Genomic DNA, 25,826 nt, shown 5'->3' on the forward strand with positions numbered 1-25,826 from the left:
CAGTCTAGTCTGAGAGGCTGAGCTATCTTTGACCAAGTATATGCGGGAGTGGAGATCACATTTTCATCCGCAATGGCGATCTGGACAAAAGGCAACAACACAAATGCAAAACGGTAGGCTGCCAGGTCTAAACACAGGTATGCTTATAGTTCACCCATATACATTTATAATTTTACTTTTTTTTTTTTTTTATTACATTTATGCCACTTATAATTAAATTGCGTACATTGGTGGAATGTAGTCCTGTTAGACACATAATTCATGAAAGTTACTTGACGTGTGTGCAGCTGAGTAAAGATCTTTGTTTTCTGGCCACAAGCCGACACGCTCCAATAAAACCCCGTTGTTCATGCCTGGCCGGTGCCTCTCCTGTTTTATGGCTCAAATTCCGGAGAAAGAGGCAAAGTGCTCCATGTGACTGGTGACGTCTCACGCGAGTCAGTCGTACTCTAGAGTTTGTGGAATAATCTGTTGCTCAGCTCCAAGGGGATCCACGGTGGCTCCTTCACGTCCGCTTTGAGGAAGTTCCGAAGTTTAGCCTACTTTTCCTCACATTTTTTATCGGGCAATAGTCGTGATGTCTGGCGACCAGCAGACGGGACAAGAGGTAGGTAAACTCACGCAGACAAGCATTTGATCCGCAAAGTTTTGAAACTTTTGATTCACCTATGATCTAGCATTCTAGCCATTTAAGTTTGATATGAGCGCCCACACCAGTCTAGCACTACAGCGTTTTTCGTACATTTTGATTGCTTGTGCTTGAGTAAACTTTAATTTATTTCTGGATTGGAGAGTTTACCACATGTTTGTGAATAAAGTTGGCCTTTAATCACCTTTAGATAATTATGTTGGGGGCCCATTGAGAAGTAGGCCTATTTGATGAAGCATAAGCTCCTTGCATCAGTGTTAAAAAGAACAAAAGGAAGAGTACAGTGTGAAGCATCTCTAAAGAATGCTTGTAATACTGAAGAAACAGACGCATATTAAACACTTCCCAAAACATAGATTAGACTGTAACTTGAGTTATAGCCTAACTGAATTGAGAATGTGCCTTTTTGTTATTACAGATAAGAAAGATGGCAATAACAATGTTATAACTTTGAACTGAGCCTGTACTCTCTCCTTTTTTTTCTGACAATTACAACAGCCATTTGTATGCAATGTAAGTAATATGCAACTTTACTGAATTGCTTTAGCCCACAGACTAAAAGCCTTGAAAATGTACTGTTTAATTTGCAGATCTACAGTTTGTAGTAGCAACAAAATAAAAGTTGACTGCAGTCTTAAGAAACAAGAACAATTTAGGCAACTTTACATATTTAAGAATGAAAAAATGTATGAAAATACAATGCCCATTTTGGGCGAAACAACAGTCTAGTGTTTTACACTGCCTATTGTGTCTACTCTAGTGCCTGTCTGCTCTAGTGCTTTGGAATAAAAAATGCATAGACTTTTAGATGTGTTGGCTGTGCCAGACGACAGGGGCAGTTGATGTTACCTCTGTGTCCTGCTCTCCTCTTCCCACCCCCTCCTAGTGACTCATGTGGGTGTTGGGCTGAAATAGTTTGGTGTAGTTTTACATTCCTTATATAGCCTCTGAGGAGCGAGGAGAGGCGAGGGCTTGCCTGTGTCACAGACGCCGTCAGGGGGTAGGGTTTGCCAACACGCTGAGAATCTGCTGCTCCAGCGCACCGACTCTAACTTTCTGCCAGGTTTGGGTGACCAGCTGGACAAGGTAGGCTCTGACAGTGGCATTTTAGGCAGATAGTTGGCACAATAGCACCTAGAGTTTGAGATGAGAGTTAGAGAGGTTCAGAGGTTCAGAGGTCACAAATACAGCTGTATCTCACTTAGTGAGAATTGTGACGTATGCTTTTTAAGTTGCCTATGATCATTATAAGATTTAATCAACCACTATCACCTACCACTTAACAGATAATATGAACATTTTTCGCTCATTCTTATTTTGTTTAATTGTTGAAAAAAAATGAATCTGATGTGGAACACAAAAAGTGTTCCTCCTGTCTACTAGATTTATGATGCTTCTGCCTGTGTGGTGCTGATTTGCTTTGGATGTTTAGTTTTAAAATGGCTTTTCCTTACTTTATTAATCAAGTACTGTCTCTACATTATTTTGTACATCCTGACAGCAGTGTTGTCTTGTGGTATTTTCATGTGTTGTTATGCTTTACAGTGCTGCAGTGTTATACATGTTTACTTGATGTAATGTTTCCTTAGTGATATAAACAGTAGCTTGGATGCATGTGTCTAATGAATACGTCTGTGTTTGTTCTTGAAGGGTATGAACATATACTCTGTAACCCTCAGCGGCCCAGCGCCCTGGGGCTTCAGACTGCAGGGTGGGAAGGACTTCAGTATGCCCCTCACCGTGTCAAGGGTAAGGCCAGCAACACTCATGTGACCGTGTTTTATTCTCAAAGCTTCTTACACATATTTCATATGTAACATCACCTTTAAAAATGCATGTCACTTTTAAATGTCACAGCCCTACCCTAACCTCCAGATAAGGACCGATTTCAGCTGAATGCAATTTAACATAGAATCCATTTGCATTGATAATATTTACTTATCTCAGGAACATGCTGCCGTTTGTTCTGGAGAGCTGCTTCAGTATGGCTTTGTCAAACACTGTAGCTTTTGAAAAGAGCCGTGACTTCTTTCCAGGCCTTATATGTGCATTTCCCTTGCAAACACACTCACTCACACATAGACACAAAATTATTTTATTATTGCTGCCAGGTATTGCGCACATAGATATGGAATTCCAACAAGCTTCCATTTATTATTGGTGTTATAATGTTCTACCTTAGAGGCTTAGATGATCTATAAATGTTAAGCTGATTTGCATAAACGAATTTATCAAATTTACTCGATGTATGCCATTTTCAACTTAATTAGGTTTTAAATTAGTAATTATGTAGCTGTGAATATCTTGAATTTCTTTTCTTTCCTTTAGGCTTATATAGCAGTCATATCTGAAAACTGTACATTGTTAGTATGGTGAGTCTACAGTGTTGAGAGAAGCTATAGATTTGTGTAAAGCTGAGGTAATCCCGCATTGAAGGTAGGTATCATTGGCCATGTCAGTACATGTCTTCTTCCTCGCATCCTAGACAAAAACTTAGTGTTCTTTAAGATTCTTGTCTGGGTCCATCCTTCTTACCCATAAAAAACGATATGTCAGGTTTGTCCCAAACCAAACAAGGAATTATAATATAGGACCTATTCAAGTCAAATCTATTTAAGTCACAGCCATAAGATTGAAAAGCTTTTCAGAGCAGTTTGTTTTAGCTGTCTCCTTTGAGAAGAACTGAATGGGCTTCTTCGTTTTTGCTTTTTGCTTTGTCTCGTGGAAGTTAAAAAAAACAGACTTAGTGTTTGGAAAGAACCTGCTGATACAACACACATCATAATATAGTGTCACTACAAACATGTTTGACTTTAGCACTGTGCACTACGGCACAGATATTTGTTTATTTGAATAATTGTATCTCGTTGTTGTTGTTTTTTTCTTTAAACTGTAATTTTAGATCATTTTAATGTAATTTGTGATGCCAATGTATTGTCCGGATTGTTTTTAGACTATGGGTGAAGCAAACTTCTATTAAAACCTTTACAGTATGGCAAAATGAGTATGTATTTTACTTGCAGCATAACCCACTGTTTCCCATGGTAACAACTGAGAAGCAAGGCCTCTAGCAAGGGTCTGCATTGGATAATTGCAGTGGGTGGTCTTTGGTTTTTGACTGGCTTGTGGCTGATGAGATAAGTATCTGTACCCAGTTGTTCAGATGAAGGAGATTAGACAATGGAGAACAGTTGGAGTGACAGGACAAAAGGCCTGTAAAATGCTTTTGGGGAGAAAAACAATGTCTGCAGATAAGTACTGAAAGATCAATGTGTCTAAACTGTGCTCTCACCGACAATTAGGGCCCCACAATGTTTTTAGGGTTAATTACGATTCAGCTCATTTGATTCTGAGGTCATGCCCTTACAACGCTGTTTTGTGTTAACCACAACTTCCTTTTCCAGAGTTACTAATGTAGAAATGTACATGGCTAGTTTACAGTAGTTGGCTAAACTGTACTTTTATGGTTCCATATTTATGTATTGGTGAAGTCTTCAGTGCTTTGTGCTTTGTTTCCTTCCTCTTCTGTCTAGAAGCCTATGCTTTCTCAGCATTCCTGACATTTTTGCTGCATCCACCCTGTCACTGCTAACAATCCCTGTTTCTTTGCTCTGTTTAGTTAGATCTCGTATGAAAATGAAAACCATAAAGCTGAATCCAAAGATAAGCTAACACTGTGGGATAGGGTTTTGCTGTAATTCTGTAATAACATTTTTTCAGACTTTTTGCTTATTTGAGAGATAGAACACTAAACATATTCAAAACCTATGTCTTTTGAAATGTAAATGTTTATTGAAAATCCATGTGCATCAAACAATGTCTTGCAAACTGAAAGACAAAATCAAACAGCCCATTGTCTTATTTTGTGTTGGTCTTATTTGATCTTTGGTTGAACTTCTTGCTGAGTTACATGAACACTACTTTGTTCTAACTGTTGCCTGGTGACATCTTTTTCAATACCCAAAAGTGAAAATTTTGTGGTGCAGAAAGTCTTGTTAAAACACAGATGTTGTGCTGAGTCTCGTGAGATTTTAAAGCATTAGTATCAACAGTTTTTGACGTGAGCGATTGGAAAATGGGTTATAGATTTCCCTGGAGCACATCCCTGCTGTCTCTTTACACTTCTCTAATCTTGAGTCCTCTGCACTTTTTAAAATAAGTTTCATCTTCAAAACAGCACAATATCCTGGATTCTAATATCAATGTACAATCTTAATTAGCAGCATTTTCCTCACCTTTCTGTCTCCACTAAAAGGAATGGAAATATGTCAAATTTACTTTTATGAGCTTGTTATAATGAAGTTCCCTCACCCTTATCTTACTCAAAGTTACATGTTTGGGTAATCCTGCATTGTCTTTCTTTTGAAACTTGAGTGCTCAGAAAACTTCTGTTTTCATCTACCCCCTATCTCTGCCCACTCTGTACTTACTTGCGATTATTCATACAGAAATGTCACATAGCCGTTTTTGCTGAATGGACAAAATGTTAAACAGTGATATGTTATATGGTATAATGCTAAAAACCTAAAAAAAAGATAAATATGTCTTATTTAATATTTTTTTTACTGCATCCAGTATAAATATACTTAGAAACTTAAAAGCAAGTTGGTTTGAACTGTATTTGACAGCTGTTGAAATTGTCCGTTTCAGACACAGATCTCTGACTTGTATCTAACTCCAGATCTGGCGCCGTTGCAAATTCATAAACATTACAACACCTTAACCCCGAAGCCTTTTGAGCATCTGGTTTTCATAATAAAACCACATGCCTCAAGACTGCAATCAAACTTGGAAGTGACACACTATGGAGTCATGTTGTGAGTTTTGTCTGTACCTCTTTATTACACCTGTCATTAGATTTGTGTGTCTGAATTGCCTATCTGAATATCACTCTGCTTATCTGTTGTTTAGTTCCAACCTTTAGCAAGCACTTGTTAAGGAGTTCAATTAATAATTCACCAAATGGATTCTTTTTGCTAAGGACATTAGTTGTTTGTGTCAGGTGGTCTTTAAGGTGAGTTAGTGCTAGGTGTTGCCCTGCGTTCATTACTGCGCACCATATGCTGTTGCTGCAGGTTTGGTTTTCCATTTCTCAGAGAGATATTTATGGCTTTGCATCAGCTGTGCGGTGTGAGTGATGTAAGGACAGAGTGTCTCTCCGACCTCCAAATAGCCACAGAAAGAATAAAAGGGAGTTGTCCAGACAGAATAGTATCTGCAGTGGGTTAGTTTAACCAAAACCAGAGTGAATATGGGTCCCACTTGTGCTCAGGGTCAGTGTAGGAAAGCATCTTAGAAAGTTATGGTTTGAAGGGCTGGTAGTGCTATGAAATTTGATAGTTCCAAAGCAGTGTTCTAGTTGAACTATGCAAAATTTGTGCACTTTAACTGCCTTATTTGGCAATATTCTGCTTCTGCAAAAATGCAATAGGCCAACTGACACATGCCAAACATAACTATCTCTTTTGAAATACTGGCCATGCTTTTTGTACATTGTCTGGTATCAAAGTGTGTCACATTCAGGGATTGTTGTCTTCGTTACCACCCTGCATGTTGCATTCAGAGACATGTTTTTCACTGTTCTCCGTTGTATTGACAGACTACTGTGGCAGTATAGGGTTTCCATCTGCCCCCTACTAACCAAAGGTCTGAGGACAGCAACTTTAAGCACTGCCTTCTCAAGTGAGCAGTTGCATTCTGAACCCGAGCCAGGCGCACAGGTGTCCGCGTCCATCACAAACCCCGCACACACCAAACCTGCTGCCTTTACAGCTTCATAAACCCCACTTCTGAGCTTAATGGTGCAGTAATTAAAGTAGAACACTCTTACAGTGGGAAAATTATGTGTTATAGATGCAATCCAGACAGAAAACGGGCACAAAGTAGCAGCTCCACTTTGAAGTCCTAACTTTTCAAAGCTCTCTGGTATTTGGCTGCTGGGGGAAAATGCACCCCTTCATGAGATATTTCCAATTTGTTGCTTTGACGACACAGAGAAGATGCACATCTGGTTCAAACTGACTTCATTTGTCTGTTACACTACCATAGCTAATTATGCATTACGCCTTCAAGCTAAAATTTGTGGTTACTAATAATTACCCCCAACCTAAATAAATGACTTTTATGACCCAGTAGTGTCTAGTTAAAGGTTAGGTCGGCACTTTGCACATTGTAGTTGATGTAGTGGCTTAATCATAGGCTGTGCTCCTTTTCACGTTTGATTTGTATATTCTTATGTGCTTATTCAACTGAAGAAAATATTTCCGCCTCAACCTCATAATTGTTTCCAAGTGTAAATCCTAGACAATTGTGAGATGTTTCTTTTTGGCCAAAATGTTTCTTGAACTATGTGAACCACTTTTTGTCTTTTTTTACAATGTTTCTGTTGAACATGTCCTCATTTTACTTAAGCTTTACCTCACTGCGCACACACCCAAAGGTTTGTGGTGCGTGGAAAAAGAAGCCAAACTAATGATTGAAGTATTAGAGCCCGTTTAACCTTTGACAAGCTAACATTTGCAGGGATCTGTGACATCTGAGAGTAATCCTAATAGCTTTTTGCCTGAAATCCCAACACCGGCTCTCTTTATCTGATGCTAGACACTTTGTAGTCCAGTTATCTGCGACTTTGACACAAGTCTTGAGTTTCATTAAAGCACAGGGGCAAGCTGACTAAGCCCTTACTAAACATGCTCTGGCAGTCGCTATGTGTATTTTCAGAGGCCTCAGAAGTCATAGCTGACAGGAGTAACATGTCTGAGCATTACTACTACCTGCACCAACTGTCTCATTTGTAACATAACACTCATCTGTGTCTGCTGTGTATGTGATGTCATCTGTTTGTGACTAAATGACTTACCTGTCTGGATTTGGCCTTTCACTATGACTGTAGGTAACATATGGTTTCATTTACATCTTCCGCGGGGCCTGAGTCACATCTGTAATAAATCATGTGGCGATGACTGATGACATCATCATTCTTAGCATCAATGACCGATAATGCCTGTTCCCGACAGCGCTGAGTGAAAAATCTCCACTGGCCTCTCTGACCCAGACACACAGACTCCCAGAGTTGATTATTAAGTGCAGCTAAAAGACAGCAGAGCAAAGTCAACCTGTGTGTTTTAGACATGCTTTGACTTTTTTTTCTTGATAAATTGTCACAGCATACATTATGTTAATATGTTGTTATTTGACTTAAAAATACAATCATTGCTTCACCTTATTCCATCTGTGAAATGCATATCTTTATTCCCATTCACCTACAGGTGGTCAGGCAATGAATAGTGTAAAATGACAATAACAAAAAGACAGCGAATCAGATCATCAGAAAAAAATCTATTTATACTCCTTAGTAACTATTTGCTTTGACAATATGAAAAAAGAAGGGAAATATATTTTTCCAGATTCAGAACTTAACGTTATGCTACCCTATTATTACCCTATTAAATAAGTACACACACAATCTTACTTAATTTGTATCTTATGATACTGATGAAGGCATGTCATATTTTTATTGCCCAAATGCTGAACACCAGTTTTAAGTTTATACTTCTTTGTTGAACTTTATCCATTTATTTAAACTGCTGTCCTTATTTTTTCTCCTCTAGCTGACCCCAGGAGGAAAGGCAGCCCAGGCGGGTGTGGGTGTGGGGGACTGGGTGGTGTCTATTGGCGAGACCAACGCAGAGGACATGACCCACGTGGAGGCACAGAACCAGATCAGAGCAGCGTCAGACTCCCTCACCCTCACCCTCAGCAAGTGAGTCCATCACAGCCCCATGATCAGTCAGGCCTTATCTCCAACACACCCTGCATAAATCACACATGCAGCACTGTTTCTTACCCGCTGCGACGCAAGATAAACAAATGCCCTTGAAATATTCCCAATGTGACAGGTACTATGGGTCCAGGATGTTCGGATATGATTAAAATCTTTATCTCTTTGCTATAAATTCTTTGGTTTTGAAAAATATGTTTAAAAGGTTGAGTCACTACACCGGTCTAATATCTGGACAGATAATTTATAAGGATGACTGTGGAGAAAAGTATCTATCTCTAAGTAAGGTGGATACACATACACAATAATGAGTGCAAAAAAATATGGTTCAATTATAATAATATCTAAATAAGATTATATTAATACTATTTTTTTTTTATCTGATGGGTTTTCAGCTTTCTGGTAATACACCTCCGTATCAAACTAGAGTAAAGCACTTTTTGTTTAATAGATAACCTTCCCAGCAGTAGCAGCAGCAGTCACCCTCATACCTAGTTTGATAATCTGTCTAAGAATTCACTTACTGATAATGCAGCCCTGATTAAGTGATGTGATTAAAATGGCCATCTCTTTATAGCAAAGTCAGGATGTGCCTGTTCAAAGCTAATAGCATCAAACATAAACCGGGGTCAACTTGTTAGGAGGATAAGGCTTGTTGCTGCCGTGGGACTCATTTTGATGTTTTCTTTGCTTTAAAGAGCTCGGCTCGTGATCACAGCAGCACCCGAGCTACTTCTCACATCCAGTTCACTTTGTTGTCATTTGCCAGGAGATTCCTCTGTTGACTCCCTACAAATGTGGTCTGCTTGCTTAATTTGTCTCATGTCAGCACGGCCTCTCATATAACCTAACAGATTAAAGCATAAATTAAACTAGTAGACACACATTAAAACATCCTTGTGGAGTCTGAATGTTGAAAATTTGCTTGGCTTCTTTCACATTTGCATGGCCTTGAAACCTCTGTAAAGCACTTTACTGAGCTGCCCATGGGCTCTCATCAATGTTAAAATAAAGAGTGCTCAGAGACACAAAACATGCAAGTAATGGTGTCACATTTGACAAGATGAAGATGTTGAAAGGTGATTTTATGGTGCAGGGTAAAATAACAAAGTGGGCCTGCTCAGATCATATATGTTGCTTTTGCTGTGTTCTGCATACATCATGTAGTGCCTTGGGTGACAAGCAGCACAGTGCAGCAGAAAGCATAAGGCTACAAACTCTGCTGATGTGGCATGTGTTTCCTATAAAGAGGCTGAGGACGGTACGCAATGTCTTATTCAAAATTACTATGAGTCAAAATGTTATTCTCAAAATATTTACTCAACAAGACAGAAAATTACCCTTCAATAATGATGTGGGTGGGCCAGAGGATCCAAGGCACTCTGATGTTGTTAAAAGACTTTTAACCTCTCAGAGTGTCTCAGATGCTCTGCCCTCACCCACATCGTTATTGAAGGGTTATTTTTATCTTTTTAATTGCCTAGTTGCACATCTTTGAGGAGCACCTGCTTTGTAAGTATTTAATGATACATACAAGTAATATTTCCAAGGAATAACTATTTTGTCTATTATGTTTACATGTGTTTAAGTTATTATAAATGTATTCAATATAATAATATTATTCTCATGTTGTGGTGACAAAATCCCTTCATTCTTCCGTGTAATTCATAGCCTCACTTCCTTCATAGTGAAAAAGCACTTAGCACAGTGTTAGACGAAAAACACACACCCTTGAGAGATGTAATAATTAAATCTTGTGAGATTTTCTTTCTGTTGAGGCCAGGAGTCTAATAGTTTAGTCACACAGCCTGACTAATGTGCTGATGTCTCTTTAAACTGTTGACAGACACCTGTCTCAGGTGTAGCTCCAAGACAAGTGCTGAGTCACAAGGTTACTTTGCGTGTCGTCAAACTACTGGTCAGGTATGCCAGAGCTTTCTTCTGTTTTTATAAGAACTTAAAAAGCTGTAGAAAGTGTTTTAAAAGTTGTAATGAACCTTAATGTTTATGTATCATTAATTAGATGTTCACTGTACTTTTCTTTGTATTTCTTGTTTGAGTTCTAGTATTGTAAATATCTCACTTTCTTCCTTTTTTTTACTTTGACCTTGTCTCTAACCCTCCGCTGACGTTTCTACAGTTTCTCATTTTATTCTTTTCATAGGCGAGATAATAACACTTTTTGAAAGAGCAGTGATTGTCAGGTTTCTCCATTGTGTTCGTGGCCTCGTCCACCATTTGTTTTATGTCAACAATGAAGGAAAGCTGCTCCTACTTAAAGACACTGGAGTGCGTCTTTCATTACCAATCATCATCGTCTGACTTATTTGTGTAGAACTTTATCCAAAGCAGAGAAGAGACATAACCAATAGATTGTTAGCTTGAGGGAAAGTTGTTCGACAGGCGATCATGTAACAAGCACAGTAACAATAGTGTTTCAGGAAGAGCCTTGAGGCTTGTGGAGATTGTGTTTGGAGTATCAAGGGAGTTTTTGTAGAGAAAGTCCTGATTTTATCAAACATCAGCATGTAAGCCAAACATGCATCAGCTAAAGTAAGTGACCCTTGAAATGAGCCAGGAAATGATCTCATTGTGAGCATATTCGGTTTCAGCGCAAACCAAAAATCCTTTCCCGTGACAGTGACTTAATCATGTCAGAATTTTTTTATCCCATCCAACAAAAACGAGCTCAGGAACAGCTGTCAAACCTGTTCCTCTCTGTTCCTTGATTAAGTGAGGCTCATTAAACTGTAGGTTAACAGTAAGACAGCATACAGTGTCATTGTGATTGGCTGTGACAGAGGTGGGAAATGCATTGGCCCGTCAGAGTTGTCATCTCATCTATATCAGGGCTCTATCAGTATCCAAGCATACGACGCCCGCCTACCCATTTCTCACTGTCAAAAAACGTGTCTGTAGACCAGTGAAAACAATGTCAAAAGTGATAGTCATAGTGGTTCAATAATAATAACAGCCATTAGCGGTCAATCATTTTTAATAGAAGCCATTTTCTATTTGCTTCACTATTCTTCTGCACCTGGCCTATTAGGTTTCATTACATTGGGGCAGCGTTTAAAAACAGGTCCTCTGTCTTTTAGGTTGACACATTTGACAAGCAAATATAGTGTGTGGACATTTTCATTTGTGAGATCATATAGCTGTATACATAAACTAAAATCCTAAAGCGTTGTCCTGGGGAGTTAAATTATTGAAAAATGTATAATGACACAATAGTTGTTTGGAGACATCTAAAATTGGAACAGGAAGTATGTAGTCTATAATTAAAGCCACAGTCTATAATTAGAGCCGCAAAGAGAGCTGATTAAAAATAAAAATTAAACAAACTTGAGGCGTAATCTTGTGATATTTCTGCACTTTTGAGGTGATCTTTCAAACTAAATCAAGGCATTTACTGACATGGTTTTACACAGTGCCATAATATTGTCAGAATATGATAATTTTGATGTTCCTTTGAAATATATATATATATATATATATATATATATTTATTTTATTTTTTTTCAACATTACCCATCTCTAATTTATGGTAATGAAGCATAAGAAAATACTTTAGTTATTTTATTATTGTAAGTTTGTATATTATACTTAAATGGAGATCTTTATGACACTGCTGAAACACTGACATGAACACAAAATAAATGAAAAGACTCCTGTACACTTGCAACAATGTGTAATGCCCAGTGTTAAAGCAGAATTTCTTATAACACTCTTTTTGTATGCCTTTTTTCACAGAGCGTTCAAAGCTGCTGGAGACCACAAGGTAAGGCCTTTGTTGTTTAAAGCATTGATCTAAAATCAGTTTGAATTCCTGGCATGGATCGCTGCTGGACTGCACAGTGACACAGAATCAACTGGGAGACACTTTTTACTCGTAATTGGCCTCACCAGTGTTTCATGTCACTTTGTAGTAAGAACCACCTCAGCTAACCGTCATGCTATCACGCTGTGTCCCTGCACTGTGAATTAGTAAAGCGCCACTGACTCACTAAATTAGTTGTTTGCCAGATGGATTGGCAAAAATGTGTTGGAATTCACTGTAGCTGACTTTGTTATGCCTTGCACAATCCTCTATTGCTGCCTTGATAGTATATAAGTGGTAAAACAACAGACACAATTGATTTGAGTTAGATGTGAACACAGCATAGAAAAGAGAAGAAACATGCATAAACTAGCACTTACAGTTGTAGAATCACATCTTGAAATGAACAAAAGACATGCTAGTTCTAGTATATATAACTCTTCTGGTTGAGAAGCTGCCACCTGATTGTCTCCATGGAGATGTTACTGGTTTGCCTAAACACAAATATGCGCTTGGTTATTCCAAGAGTCTACACATTAGATTTTGGAGTGGCATCCTTGCTCACAGTAAGAGTGCATGTTTTTCGAGATCAATAAACACCTGTAACTGAATAAATGTTTATTTTAGAGTTTAGAGTTTTGTGTAGATTAGTTTAATGCCATACTGTGGAACATTCCAGTCAAAGTAGTAATAAAAATATTCATGGAAATAATCAGGTGCAACCCCCCCACTGGAAAAGTACTTTAACTCATCATAGTTAGAATAAAAAAAAAAAAAAAAAGCATTTTGGAACATTGACTTTTCTGTGATAATATTTTATATAGGACAGTAAATTTGTCATCCAAAGCTTGCCAGTCAAATAAGCAATTTTTCAGTTTGAGTATTTTCTCTTAGTGCCAGTAGCAGATAACTTTAGACTTCAGTCTTTGGACAGCTACCAAAGTAAATAAAACGGCTGTGCTCCAACTTCTTAAGCACTTTCCCTGTGCGTAGGACTCAGTCCTGGCACACAGAAATAACTATGTGTAAACTAACTGGCCATATTATTAGGTATGCCTTTTTTATGGTTTTAAGATATGAAAAAAAATTATTAAATTTAGTTGTATCATGTTATTAATTGAGGGACCTTTTATTTTCAATGCGATTCTTTATTATAGTGACTCCACCATAGAGATGTTATTGGATTGCCTGGAATGCTTTGCAGTTTGGCATTAAACTAATCTATTTGAATTTTTTTAATTGTTCAAAAACACTTTGTAAAACATGCATTCTTACTGTGCGAGGGGTTGCCTCTCCACAGATGTGACCTATAATTATCACCTTGTAGAAATGTAAGTTTAAGTCTAAGTTAAGGAACATTCCAGGCAAAGCAATAACTTCTACTCAGACAACAGCAAGTAGTGGACGGTCTAACTAAAAATGTATAATGTTACACTATAACTGTGTTTGTTTTGATAAGTTTTTATTTACATTTAGAAGTATAAGCAGACATACCTAATAGCCAGTCATTGCAAACCTACACACACACAGGTCTTTGCTCTAAAAATAAGAAGGATTGTGCAACAGCATATGCAAAGTTTACAATGTGTGAATCCTAAGTGCATGTTGTGTGTTGTGTGCTGCATTGTCCCTCTCTCTCACTCCCCCATAGGACTCGCTCACTCCAGCCTCTGCTCAGCCAAAGTACTCGTTCGCCCCCAGCACCACCATTAACAAGATGGCACGGCCGTTTACAGCAGGTGGTGCTAGTGCCAACTCAGGACCTGTTATTAAGCCTGTGGCATACTCCCCCAAACTAAACACCCCACGTTCACAAGGCTCTGGTGGAGTACAGGAGTCACTGAATGGGTAGGTCCAAAACATACATCCTCTATCTGCAAGGGCAAGTTAGCCGACAACATAGTGCTCTTGGTTTAACATTTTGTTTTGTATACTGAAAAAACATAATTTAATTGAATATGTTCGAGGCACAACCAGTCCTTGGTCACTAAATAATTTTTCTCTTTTTCTGCATTAGTGATGGATTTCTTCTTTTTTTTTTTTTTTTTACTTTTGTTATGTTTTTTGGAGATCTGATGTACAATGATTTATAATCCAGTTTAGGTGCCCACTGTATTAGAAATTGACATTATAGAACTTGAAACTGCACTAAAATTTGGCATATGCAGTGTTTTGTCTGCATTTGAATGGCACTGTCACTACATACTCCACACGAAACAGATCATTTAACTAATTTTGAGCCTTCCTGATATTTTTCAGTTATTTTCATTTAATTAATTCCTATAACAGAAAGAACACCACTGATGATCGGTCTTTTTTCTAATTGTTGTTTTCTGTTCTGTTTGCTACATAAACAGATTGTTATGGATGAAAATTATGTTCCCTTAGTGCAAAATAAAACAGTTTACAACCCGTATTCAGCAAGAGGACAAAACAGCACATCACTTGATTGAAGTGCTTTGTGTAAATGGTCTATTCTCTGAGGTTCGTCTGGTCTGCTTTATAATTTGGGTCATGGTGGAGGGGTGAGCAGCCACTGGTAATGTTTCTGTATTTAGCCCCGCTCATAAATTCTGCCGAGTTCCCACACAGCTTTTACTGGCCTAGCGCTGGATTATTTAGGGGCCTTGTCTTTACGGAGGTCTCACTCTAGAATATCTTCAGCAGATGCCTGAGGCCAAGCAATTTCCACCACTTTTGTGAAAAAGCCTGTAATTACAACTGCCAGCTTCATTTTGTCATTGTTCTGTGTCCTTGCCATAAACAATTTAATTAAAAGGTATGTTTCATTTATGTGAAGTATGCTAGAATTCTGAAATGATAAGAGGATATGAGAAGATAAATAGTTTGGGCCTTTATATAAAGAGTCATTCTGCTGCTGGATCACTGTGGTAATAATTTGAACTGAGAGAACAATGGAGGCTTTCTCTCTTTGTGTCTGCAGTGAAAAGCATGTTTGTTTGCACATTGATGCATGGGTTTTGCAGTTTTTCCGTCTGCTCCTGTGTGCAGTATTTAACATGTTTAAGCTTGTTCTTGGTGTCCTATCTCTCTCATCTCCCCTGTCTTTTTACTTTCACAGATGGAAGCTCTTGACAAGTTAGTATTACGCCTTTATAAACAAAACACCACATATGTATTTTTATTGAATTTGTTGTCTTTGGATCACATGGCTCACATGCATTCCTGCTCTAAAAACAGTGGGTTATACAGTATTTGATATGACTCTTTGGGGATATACATTTTCACAAAACACTGCCATCTGGTGTTCATAAATAATATATGATTTCCTATAAAATGGGACAATGTTTTACAGTCCCTTCGTTCCAGTTTCAATTATGTTTTTGTCTTATGCACTAATATTACTGCTAGTTAATCATTAAGTATTTTTTCTTCCTCAGAGTTGAACCAGCTTATTATGATGATATTTACCAAGTATCCAAGTAAGATACTGTGTTGATTTGTGGTTGCATTGGATTGTACTTGTTCATTGGGTTTGGTTACGTGTGTTTTAAGTTAGTTTGTGTTGCTTGTTCAAATTACATCTTGTACTTTGGATCAATAGTGCTTGCAATAAATTATGCCCATATGTGTTGAAGCGTTTTACACATTCTGCCTGTTAAGTCAGTGTTTCAAGCAAATCCTTGAGACAGACTGTATCCTGTCAATACTAATGCCTGCCAAATATATGATCTTTAATGAGCTATTGTCCATTTACAGTCTATAGTGCGCCCATGAGAAATCCCCCTAATGGCTATCCATTACCTGGCTCTATGCGTGACCGTGTTACTAAGCGCTTTGCAGCATGATATCTCAGGGTTGTCCTCTGTCTTCAAGGTCGTCTGTGTAGCTTTGGCCTATTCTGGTTGTTGTGAGTGGATAGTCCCAGCATGGGGGGAGACTTGTGCGTTAACCCAAGCCCGCCGTGTGGTGTGCAGGCACGGGCTCAGAGCGGAGAACGTGCCTTGTTTCATCCCAAATGACCGCAGCAAGAAGAGGCTCATCGAGGACACTGAGGACTGGCAGCCGCGCACCGGTACCACCCAGTCCCGCTCCTTCCGAATCCTGGCCCAGCTAACAGGCACCGATTACAGTAAGTCAGTGAGAGCAGAGGAGGCAGAGCGGTAGAGAAGAGGAGGAGTAGAGTGCTAGAGGGGAGAGGAGGGTGCGAGATGGCGGTCTGTCAGTTGATTTGATGTGATCATAGCAGCGCTAGAGTGACAGCAGACTGACTGACGCAGCTAAGACAGATAACAGGCATGTCATAGCAGAGATGGACTCAGATATCAGTGGGCTTCCATCTTCTGTGACAGAGTGGGCCTGACAAATTGACCGTAGTGGCACATTTGAATGAGCTGTCTTTAAAAGTGGAGCTCCCTCATGTTTTCTATTTTCTGGTGCTCTCAGTGCAGGACCCCGATGATGAGACCATGAAGAGGTCCAGGTAAACATTGTCAGCTGAGATGTGCATGTTGGAATATTGTTGTGCTAATGCCATTTACTTATATAGTCTGTGGTTAATCCCTCATTGAATCAGTAAATTAGTTTCATTGCATGGCTGTGAAGTAGAAAATTAATTGACCCTGACATTTTGAAGTATCAATATATTTAATTGCAAACAGAATTCATTCTTAATGATACTTATAGGGCTGGGTGATCAGTGTTAATTTCATGAACATAAACAAGACAGACATTGATTCAGTGCCATTAAGTATTTAGTATAGCCACATTTCTTCCTGCAAAGTTTGAACTCCAAACCAGACACTTTTATTAACAGAGGATTGAGTGTAGACCTCTTGATAAAAAAACTAAAAAAAAAACTAAACAAAAACAAGCCTATAATTGACAATTAGACAAGACTCTTGATCTTGATTAAAATTCAATTCATTGCCCAGCCTTAATGCTTTATGTGTTACTTACACTATAGTAAATTGTGCACCTAACAGATTTGACACTATTGCACGTCATAGCTTTATATCATGTGAGAGTGAAGCACTCTTTTTGGTACTGTTATTTATATTCATAGCAGTTACAGCATAACAGTTATCAAATAGTGTTGTTGACGGTGTTAAGAGCCAAGTCCTTGTTGTGAATTACAGTTACAAAATTGCTTAACTTAAGGTTCTAACCTTGCTGTGCATGTCACTGCCTATATTCTATATACATTTTCATTCTACTCTCTCTTTACCTTGTTTTTTCTTCAAATCTGCCTCGTCATCAGGGAAAAGTTCCTCTCTGAGATCCAGAGTCCTCGCTATGCCCGTTTGAGGGATTGGCACCATGACAGGTCTGCCCGTGCCCTCAATATTAAATCCTGAGTGACCACAGACTGGACGTCCTAGAATGCCAACCCCAGTCTTGAAACCGCTACCAACAGCGACACCATAAACCTCCATGTGACTTAAGACGACTAAGATACTAGATGAGCGTCAAATGGCAGTTAAAGCATTCACCTTTTCAGATTCAGGTGAAAAAATAAGAAAAGTAGACAGCCTAGATACGCCCAGAGTGGACCCTTGCATACTGAGCCTAAAATGTAAGATCTCCCTGATGTTGGCCGACGCTGTGGGCAGCTGCTTGGCCTTGTGTTCCATCTTGGAGTTAATGAGTGGGCAGGTGGGAGGGGGGTCTGTGTTTGTTATTCCTCTAAAGTTTTCTCTCTCCTTTGATCTCTGTCTCTCACTCTGTGTCCACCGTTTCCATTCACCAAGTCCTTCATCCTCTAGACATTTCATTTGTGATCCTCTCATCTCATAGGCCTCTCCAAATCATTACCAAAGACAAGGAAGACAAACCTGTACTTGTGTTTTTCTGCTGTCATCAAAAATATATATAAACATCTAAAAAAAAGATTTTCTGTTCTTCTGGTCTTTTTTCTCCTCTATATGAAGTGTTTTGCTTTAGCTCAAACTATTCTCTTCTATATTTCTCCTGTTTCTGACTTACTGTATTTGTTTGTACCAGCGTTTCTCCTTGATCCTGTTATAATTTTGTTTACTTGACTTTTATCACAAGCAACCCTTATTGTAATAATTTTATTTATGCAATTGGTGCTGCATATTCACTTGTAACCTCCATTTATCTTGTATTTTGTTTGAAGATTTTAGTTACTTTCGTATGGTTATGATCTAAAGAAACAAAGTTTGTGTTGTTTTTCAGCTTCTTTTTTCAAAATTAGATTTATAACGTAAATAGCAATGTGTACAGAGGTTAGTCACAGATTCTTCTTAGGGTAGCTTAGGTATACAATATAATTTACTGGATGCTGCTTTTCAATTATTTTTATGATTTATCAATATTAAATCAATATGAAACCTGTTTTGATAATTAAAAGTTTCAAGGACAAGTAGCAGCTCTTTCTACCTTATTAACAAAGTAGAGCAGATAACAATAACAGCAAGGTATTTTCCAAAAGTAGCCCAGATCCTCTGACACTTTGTCAGGTGCCACAGTCACATATTTGCAGAACTGCATCAGTTTTACCCGTGCGCGGTTGAAGGTGACACATGTCAGCGGCTTCTTGCTCCAGCTCAAATCAAAAGGCGCTTCCCCTCCTCTGCCTCCGCGCCTCCGTGCTGCTCTGTTCCAGGCGTCCCACAGGAGAGGAAGAGCCAAAAAAGGATACAATCACAGGTGTAAAGACTGAACGGGAAATGTCAAGCTAATGTTCCATGAGGCACAGCGTGTCCAAGAACCAGACAATGGAAGCGTGTGGGGATTTGGGGAATGGTCTTCAGCACAGCCAGAAAATGTGGTTTGTAATGCATGCAAGTGTGTGGGTAAACAGGCCTGTTTAAGCACATTGAGGAATAAAAAAGGACAGTAAATTAGTAAAAAAAAAAAAAGATAATAGAATAGAATAGAATTCTTGAAAAATGACAAATAGAGTAGAGTAATTGGTGAGTTGTTTTGTTGTGAATTTCAGTGTTGCAAAATCTGAATAAATATTATTTGGATAATCTTAAAGATGCTATGCTGTCTAAGGTTATAAATTGTAAATGCATACTTAGTATCTGATGACATTAAAATGACATTGACAGTTAAAACAAAAAATCTCCATAAAATCATATTTGAAGTAGGGCAGATTATGTATTACCCAAGGCTGCCGCTATGTAACAGGATCTTATCAAAAGGTGTGAATAAGGTGCTCAGGAATGTGTATGTATCATTTTGAACCTGACAAAAGCAAGGCTGATTCCTGTGTGCTGCTGTGAGGGTGCACTGAGGTGCACAGTTCACCACCTTGTTACTGTGCAGGTTGTTAGGTGAGCTCCCTAAAGCCATTGAGTGAAAAGTCAAAAGGTCAACATTTACAAGTCAATTTTATTGTACTATTTCTCTAACCCGGTGACCTTAAATTGCTTTTATGCATTCTGTATTGTTCTTTTTTTTTTTTGGGGGGGTTTTTTTGGGTTTTTTTTTCTTCCTTTTAAAGGCGTACAGTTAGACCTTAATTGAGTTGTTTTTTTCACTTGTCTTTGCCACCAGCACTAAAGTCTCTTTGTTTCTGCAATGGGATTTTGGCTCTGCAGTCTGTAGTCTTGCCCTAAATAGGTCCCAGTTGTAAACACTTGTGTAAATGTCTCAATTCATGTTTAGCCTTGCCAGATAAAGCACCATAGCACTAGTAAAGGGCTGTATGAGGACAGTACTTAGTCCTTATTTGTTGAAATTTTGAATTTGATATTCTTACATTAACTGTTAGAACTATTATACAATGCATTGCAGACTGGAGGCATGGTATATTTTTCTGAAGACTTTTTCTCAGCTGTCTGGATTTAAAAGCACTTGTTCATGGTTTGAAGATTTTCTGAATATTGTCATGTTTTATGCAGATCACACACCTCAAAAAGTGGAAGAAGAACTCTTTATTTCAATCACTGCACTTTTCAAGGAAATGTCTGACTGCCTCAGCAAAGCATTTCAACAAGTTTTCCATTCTTTAAGTTCCTGAGCGATGTCAATCAAATCAGTGTGTGTGAGAGCCCCTGTTGTTCTCATTACATGCTCTTACAGGGCTTTTTATACCAGGCTTTATTCAGCGCACTTCACCGTGCCAATTGGTCACAAGTGATTATATGAGCGACATACATTGACTGAGTTGTAGCCATGGTTACTGAGAGCTTTCTGCGTGTGTACCTTTTCTAATTAGTCATTTTCTCCCCACAGCCTCGAGCCAATTCCCTCACCTGCCAAGGCCCAGGCAGCGAATAAACCAGATGGTGAGTTTGTCTCCTGCTGTGGCATTAAAAAAGTCCCCCAGCAGAACCCAGCTCTGAACCAGCAGAGGTTGTGCTAATAGATTCTGATTAAGTGTCAATACATGGGCTTCTCAGGCAGCTATGTGACTCATAACACTGTCACAGAAACATCTGGAGAGAGTGAATATTACATAAAAATCTGTCTCTTCTGTCGCATTATTCAAAGTCTGAGCCAGGTTTATCAAGGTAACACTTGTTTTCCTCATCTAAGGTTCCAAGACAGCAGCTGCAGCGGCGGGCAGCGCAGTCCCGTTCTGTCGCCCACCATGGGTCACTGATCCCAAATTTGCTGATCGCTTCCACCCGGACAAAACCAGTACAGTGGTGACACAGCACCAGCAGCCTGTCCAGCCCACACCAATGGAGAGTCGCAGCTCCATCGTACAGGCAGCTCAACCAGCCCCCCAAAACAGTGGCAGGACACCAGTGTGCGGAGCCTGTAACAAAATCATCAGGTGAAATCATAGACCGTATACATTTCTTTTTTTTCAGTCTATGGGTGAAATAATGTTTCACTTTAGATTAAGGGTGGGTGATATGACAAGAAAAACAATATAAAGTAGTAAGCAAAGCTGGAGATTGCTAAACTGAATTATTTTACATTATACATTTTTGTTTGTATTTCCACATTGATCATTAATACAATCTAAAAAAAAACGAAGCTAAATAGGTACAGATGATTAATTGTGATCAGCCCTGAACAGGAACAGATTAATGAAACTAGTTAGACACTACATTTTAATCTCTCTACTAATAAAAATGTTAATTCTGGAGACATTGTTTTGGTCCCTCTAAAAGTGACAATATGCTGGCCTTTAAATACCATTTGTTATCAGTAAACCTCCCTTGCAGACACACTAAAATTTAGCCACATCAAAATAAAGTGGTATCTCTCTGTAGCACATGTCCCTACACCTGTCTCTTGTTTTGAGCTTCTGTGTGTGTATCTGTTTTTAGGGGTCGTTACCTGGTTGCCCTGGGGCGTTCGTGGCACCCTGAGGAGTTCACCTGTTCACAGTGTAAAGCCATGCTGGATGAAGGCGGTTTCTTTGAAGAGCGAGGGGCTGTTTACTGCACCAAATGCCATGACAACAGATACGCTCCAAACTGTGCTAAGTGCAAAAAGAAGATCACAGGGGTAGGAGTTCAGCAGGCTCTGGATAAAGGTGTATCTGTACAAAATGTTAAATAATTTCTCTGTTTTTAGGAAATTATGCATGCTCTGAAAATGACCTACCATGTCCAGTGTTTTAATTGTGCAGCCTGTAAGAATCCAATTAGAAATCAGGCCTTTTACATGGAGGAGGGAGAGCCATACTGCGAGAGAGGTGAGGAAATTCTACAATGTATATATGTTCATTGGGTCCTTGAGTTGTTTTGATGATTAATTGAGCAATTGGTTCTTAAACAAATGTATTATTATTTGAGTAATTATTTTATTAAGAGAAGGCATGGGGTAAGTCAACTGGAGTGACAGGACAGTTTAATCTGCCCTATTTTAGTTAATTGATGCACCAGGTATGTCTGTAGTTGACTGCAGCCCATGTTCATGTTATGAGATTAATATTATCATGTTATATATATATCCATTTGGCCAAACATCTTGCCTGATGCAGATTTCATAACACTTCATAACTTTGGACTCTTTACTCCTCTAGTCACAAAGCAACTAGTATTATTCCAAACAAAATTCCAACGCTTCAGCAAAATAATATAATGCATAAATAAAAAGTAAAAGCATGACCTAAATCTGCAGTGAGCCGAATAAATGTAATTTCCAGCTGAGAATATTTGCACGCTGAGGAGCCTCCTGCTAAGTTTACTCACTGATAAGCCGCACACAGCACAAATCTGCGAGGAGGGAGAAGAACTTTTCCACTCACAATGAGAAACAAGCACTAATATTTTATTGACGCCAAAAGAGGGTACCAAAATTACACTGTGATCATTATTGCAACATACAACACACTTATCTTGTTTATCTTGTTAGCTTTTTCCCCATTTAGTTATAAAATGTATTATTAATCTGTATTGGTGCAAACAAGCCAATATGTGAAGTGAATAATAATAATAATATTTTTATTTTTTTCTGAGCTGCTCCAGTCACTGTGTAAGTATTATTAATCAGCCACAGAAGAGACAAAAATCAGAAATTAGTATCAGCATAAAAAAAAAAATCCTAAACACCATTCAATTAAATACTATATCTTTTTTTAAATATCAGGTTCTGTTTTAACATCTATTGTACAATTTCTTCCTATTTTTGTTACCATCATTGTGAGGGCCGCGGTCAATCACCAAGTGTCATGTTCTCGTCTCCGTAATCTATTTAACCGCGGTTTACCCCATACACCCTCTATTGGCTTTTATGAATGGGTTGCGCGGATGGCATTATGCAGTAAATGATTTAGCTGTTGCTCAGTGCTTCTCCCTCACTCCGCAGCTTTATCACGGGCCCCAACCACAACCTGAGCACTCTCTTTTGAATAATGCCGTTATAGCTGATAAACATTCTGCCGCCTCAGCATCTTTGGGGGGATTGTGGCGGTGGTTCGCACTCGTACTCTGGAGGAGCGCCCGTATTAGGACGTGACACTTTACCCCGAGTCGCTGCGATGAAAGAGAGCAGCAAATCCAGTTAAGTATCTGGAGCAATTTCCCCTCATTCTAATCCCCTGGTGCTGCAGCCGCTGAGAAGGAGAGCCAGGGATGTGTAGTGCACTGGTTTACACGAGGAACGCCGAAACATCAAGTGTGCTTTAAGCACAAGGGCCAACCTGGGTCCCGGAAATGCTTGGAGCTGTAAAAATGCGCAAGACAAAATAAATTGTACATAAATGTCTCTCAGCTGGCCTCAGAACACCTTGGGGTCCCACCGGAGGAGCTGGAGGAAGTGTTTGGGGTGTGGGAAGCCTGGGAGTTCCTGCTTAAACTGCTAGCGCCTCAACCCAGACCCGGATAAATGAGAAGAAAATGGATGGATTAATAATTGACAATATTAATGTAAGAAGGAACATATTTGTTAGTGTGGTTTGTCCACATTTTGCCATAGTTGGTTTAATGATTCTAACAGAGATTCATTAGCTAACAAATGGAGAAGTACAACCACCAACCGTTTATCTGAATCTATTCATCAATCAACGCCAAGAAGACCACATTTGTGTCATATGATAATTAATTATTATGTACAGTATGGGCTGCTGTCAGTGCCACTGATAAGCTGGGCCAATATTAAAATTTAACACCATGACAAAAGGCGTAGGATACAGCTTTGAAGAAATTTAACAAAACTATAAGGATCACACACAAAAAACAACTATACAGAGAAGTACCTGTAAACAGTAAAAAATAAAAACGCAAATTAAACTGTCCAATCATTCCAAAATCTTCAGCTAACTCACTCCATGCTTTCCTCTTTCAGCTGCGGTCTGTATAAATCCTTAAAAATCCAATCAACTAATTAGTCAATCAGTAAAAACTTCGAGTAAGACAGCATCAACTGATTAATTGACTAGAGGTCTACAACCCTAACAAAAATGTGTTTGTGCAATTCAAAAACTTATTAGATGAACTATATATGTATTTTTCAAATTTTACCATATGTATGTACGTCCAAACAAGTTGATGTCCAGAGCTGTCTGTCAGACTTTAAATGTAATAGTAGAGTTGGATAGAACTTTGACCTTATTATAATAGTGTTTTATGTTTAGTTCAAAGCCTCGCGTCTCATTTGTCTTCATCTTTCTTTCAGACTATGAGAAGATGTTTGGCACCAAATGCCATGGCTGTGACTTTAAGATTGATGCAGGAGACCGTTTTCTGGAGGCCTTGGGCTACAGCTGGCACGATACCTGCTTTGTGTGTGCAGTAAGTCATTTTGATTGATATGTCTCTTTGTGGGGGCCTCCCTTTTACCCTCCTCAATAGCTCCATCTTGCTCTCACCTTTAGCCTGTTGATATGTTTTGTATGATTTTCTAAGGCAAAAGCATACGGGTAAATATTATAGGTCTGAGTGGCTAAGAGGGGCACATTCATAGTGGCAGTGTAATGGTCTGTTAGGAGCTCTTAGCCCATTTCCTCATCATTCACTCTCTCCATCTGCCTCCTTTCATCTCCAAAGCTCTGCCAAATCAACCTGGAGGGGAAGACGTTCTACTCAAAGAAGGATAAGCCGCTGTGCAAAGGCCATGCTTTTGCTCCTGTGTGAGACCTCCGTCTGCAGCACCTTCCACTCTCCTACTTCACTCAAATGCATCTTATAGTGCTCACATAAACCAATCAGCCCCAACATTATGACCACTGGCACATTCAGTGAAAAACATGGTTGTGTGGTGGATATACTGTGCATTTGGTCCTCAAGTCAAATAAGCAAGTAAACATATTCCAGTGTTATATGCGACTTTGTGAAATATTCAAGAAAAAAAACATCATCACCACGGAGATGACAGGGTTACATGAAGTGGGTGGTCATAACATTATGGCTGATTGGCATATGTAAAACTTCACAGCTTATCTTCACTGACAGCACCTATGTTCATTTGCAAATCCACCACAGTATAGCAGCTTTACTGTACACTACTTGTTGACATTTTAAGATGCTTTTCGATCAGACTTTGTAAAGGACATTACAGTTAGAACAGACTTTGGTCATCTGCCTTCTGTGATCTGATCCTTGCAAGATACTGTCTCTTCAGTCAGACGAAGCGAACTGGTGAAGCCATTGAGCCTGTAATAATGTCACTTGCTGCTCTAATGATGTACCATTCGCCCCTCGCTAAGTGCAAGGAAGTAGTGTGCCCCTTTCAGAGTCCTCACCCACTGCCTATTAATGTAATAGGGGTCCAGCCAGGCAGAAAGGGGTCTCCTACCTCGTCTGCAATGGACCTCTCTGCCCTGTCACGAACTGCCTCTCTTTTCACCACATGGCAAAGTTAATGATCAATTATCCAGTGTCTGTGAATTATTCAAAATTGATCTGTTTTTAATAGACACACTGGTGACAGCAAAATGGGCCATTATTGGCTTTTTAAATGTTACAGTGCCTTAAGGAAAGATGGTTGAAGCCTTGAATTGCGAACTAGAGACTAAAACAAATGCATTCCTTCATTGTTACCTTGTTTATGATATAGATTTGTATTTATATGCTTCAGAATGTTTCTAAGATTTTTTTTTATAGCTGCTTTAAAATAAAATTTGGTATTGCTATTTTAACATTTGGCTTGGAGTATTATTTAATATGAAATGACATGGTAACCACATTGTGAAAGTAACTTAAAACATATTGTATTGTTGTAGAATTTGAATATTTGCAGTG

The 25,826-nt window shown here is 38.8% G+C and overlaps 1 protein-coding gene across 4 annotated transcripts; it reads left to right on the plus strand.

Annotated features, from left to right (window-relative positions):
* Window positions 1-32: 32 nt before the first annotated feature.
* On the plus strand, window positions 33-25,723 carry pdlim7 (PDZ and LIM domain 7). 4 transcript variants are annotated; one of them, XM_020929075.2, is made up of 11 exons: window positions 33-113; window positions 2,300-2,398; window positions 8,260-8,411; window positions 12,183-12,210; window positions 13,901-14,097; window positions 20,419-20,471; window positions 20,722-20,965; window positions 21,468-21,648; window positions 21,718-21,838; window positions 24,262-24,377; window positions 24,633-25,723. In XM_020929075.2, the coding sequence occupies exons 2-11, from the start codon at window positions 2,303-2,305 to the stop codon at window positions 24,717-24,719; spliced, it is 1,275 nt and encodes a 424-aa protein (XP_020784734.2). In that variant the 5' UTR covers window positions 33-113; window positions 2,300-2,302; the 3' UTR covers window positions 24,720-25,723. The 4 variants fall into 4 exon arrangements, with proteins under 4 accessions (XP_020784734.2, XP_055014960.1, XP_020784717.2 ...); XM_055158985.1 differs by having other exon boundaries at window positions 68-137; XM_020929058.2 differs by lacking the exon at window positions 33-113 and adding an exon at window positions 183-607.
* The last annotated feature ends 103 nt before the right edge of the window (window positions 25,724-25,826 follow it).

Source organism: Boleophthalmus pectinirostris, unplaced genomic scaffold, assembly GCF_026225935.1.
Source record: "Boleophthalmus pectinirostris isolate CB_2022bp ecotype Guang Dong unplaced genomic scaffold, ASM2622593v1 HiC_scaffold_23, whole genome shotgun sequence".
In the NCBI taxonomy this organism is placed as follows: domain Eukaryota; kingdom Metazoa; phylum Chordata; class Actinopteri; order Gobiiformes; family Gobiidae; genus Boleophthalmus; species Boleophthalmus pectinirostris.

Excerpts from the sequence above, each read along its gene's own strand:
- pdlim7 (XM_020929058.2), top strand. The coding sequence starts at position 578 with ATGTCTGGCGACCAGCAGACGGGACAAGAG. Across the intron at positions 14,098-20,418 it reads GTACAGGAGTCACTGAATGG|CCTCGAGCCAATTCCCTCAC; the intron begins GTAGGTCCAAAA and ends TTCTCCCCACAG. Across the intron at positions 20,966-21,467 it reads GCCTGTAACAAAATCATCAG|GGGTCGTTACCTGGTTGCCC; the intron begins GTGAAATCATAG and ends ATCTGTTTTTAG.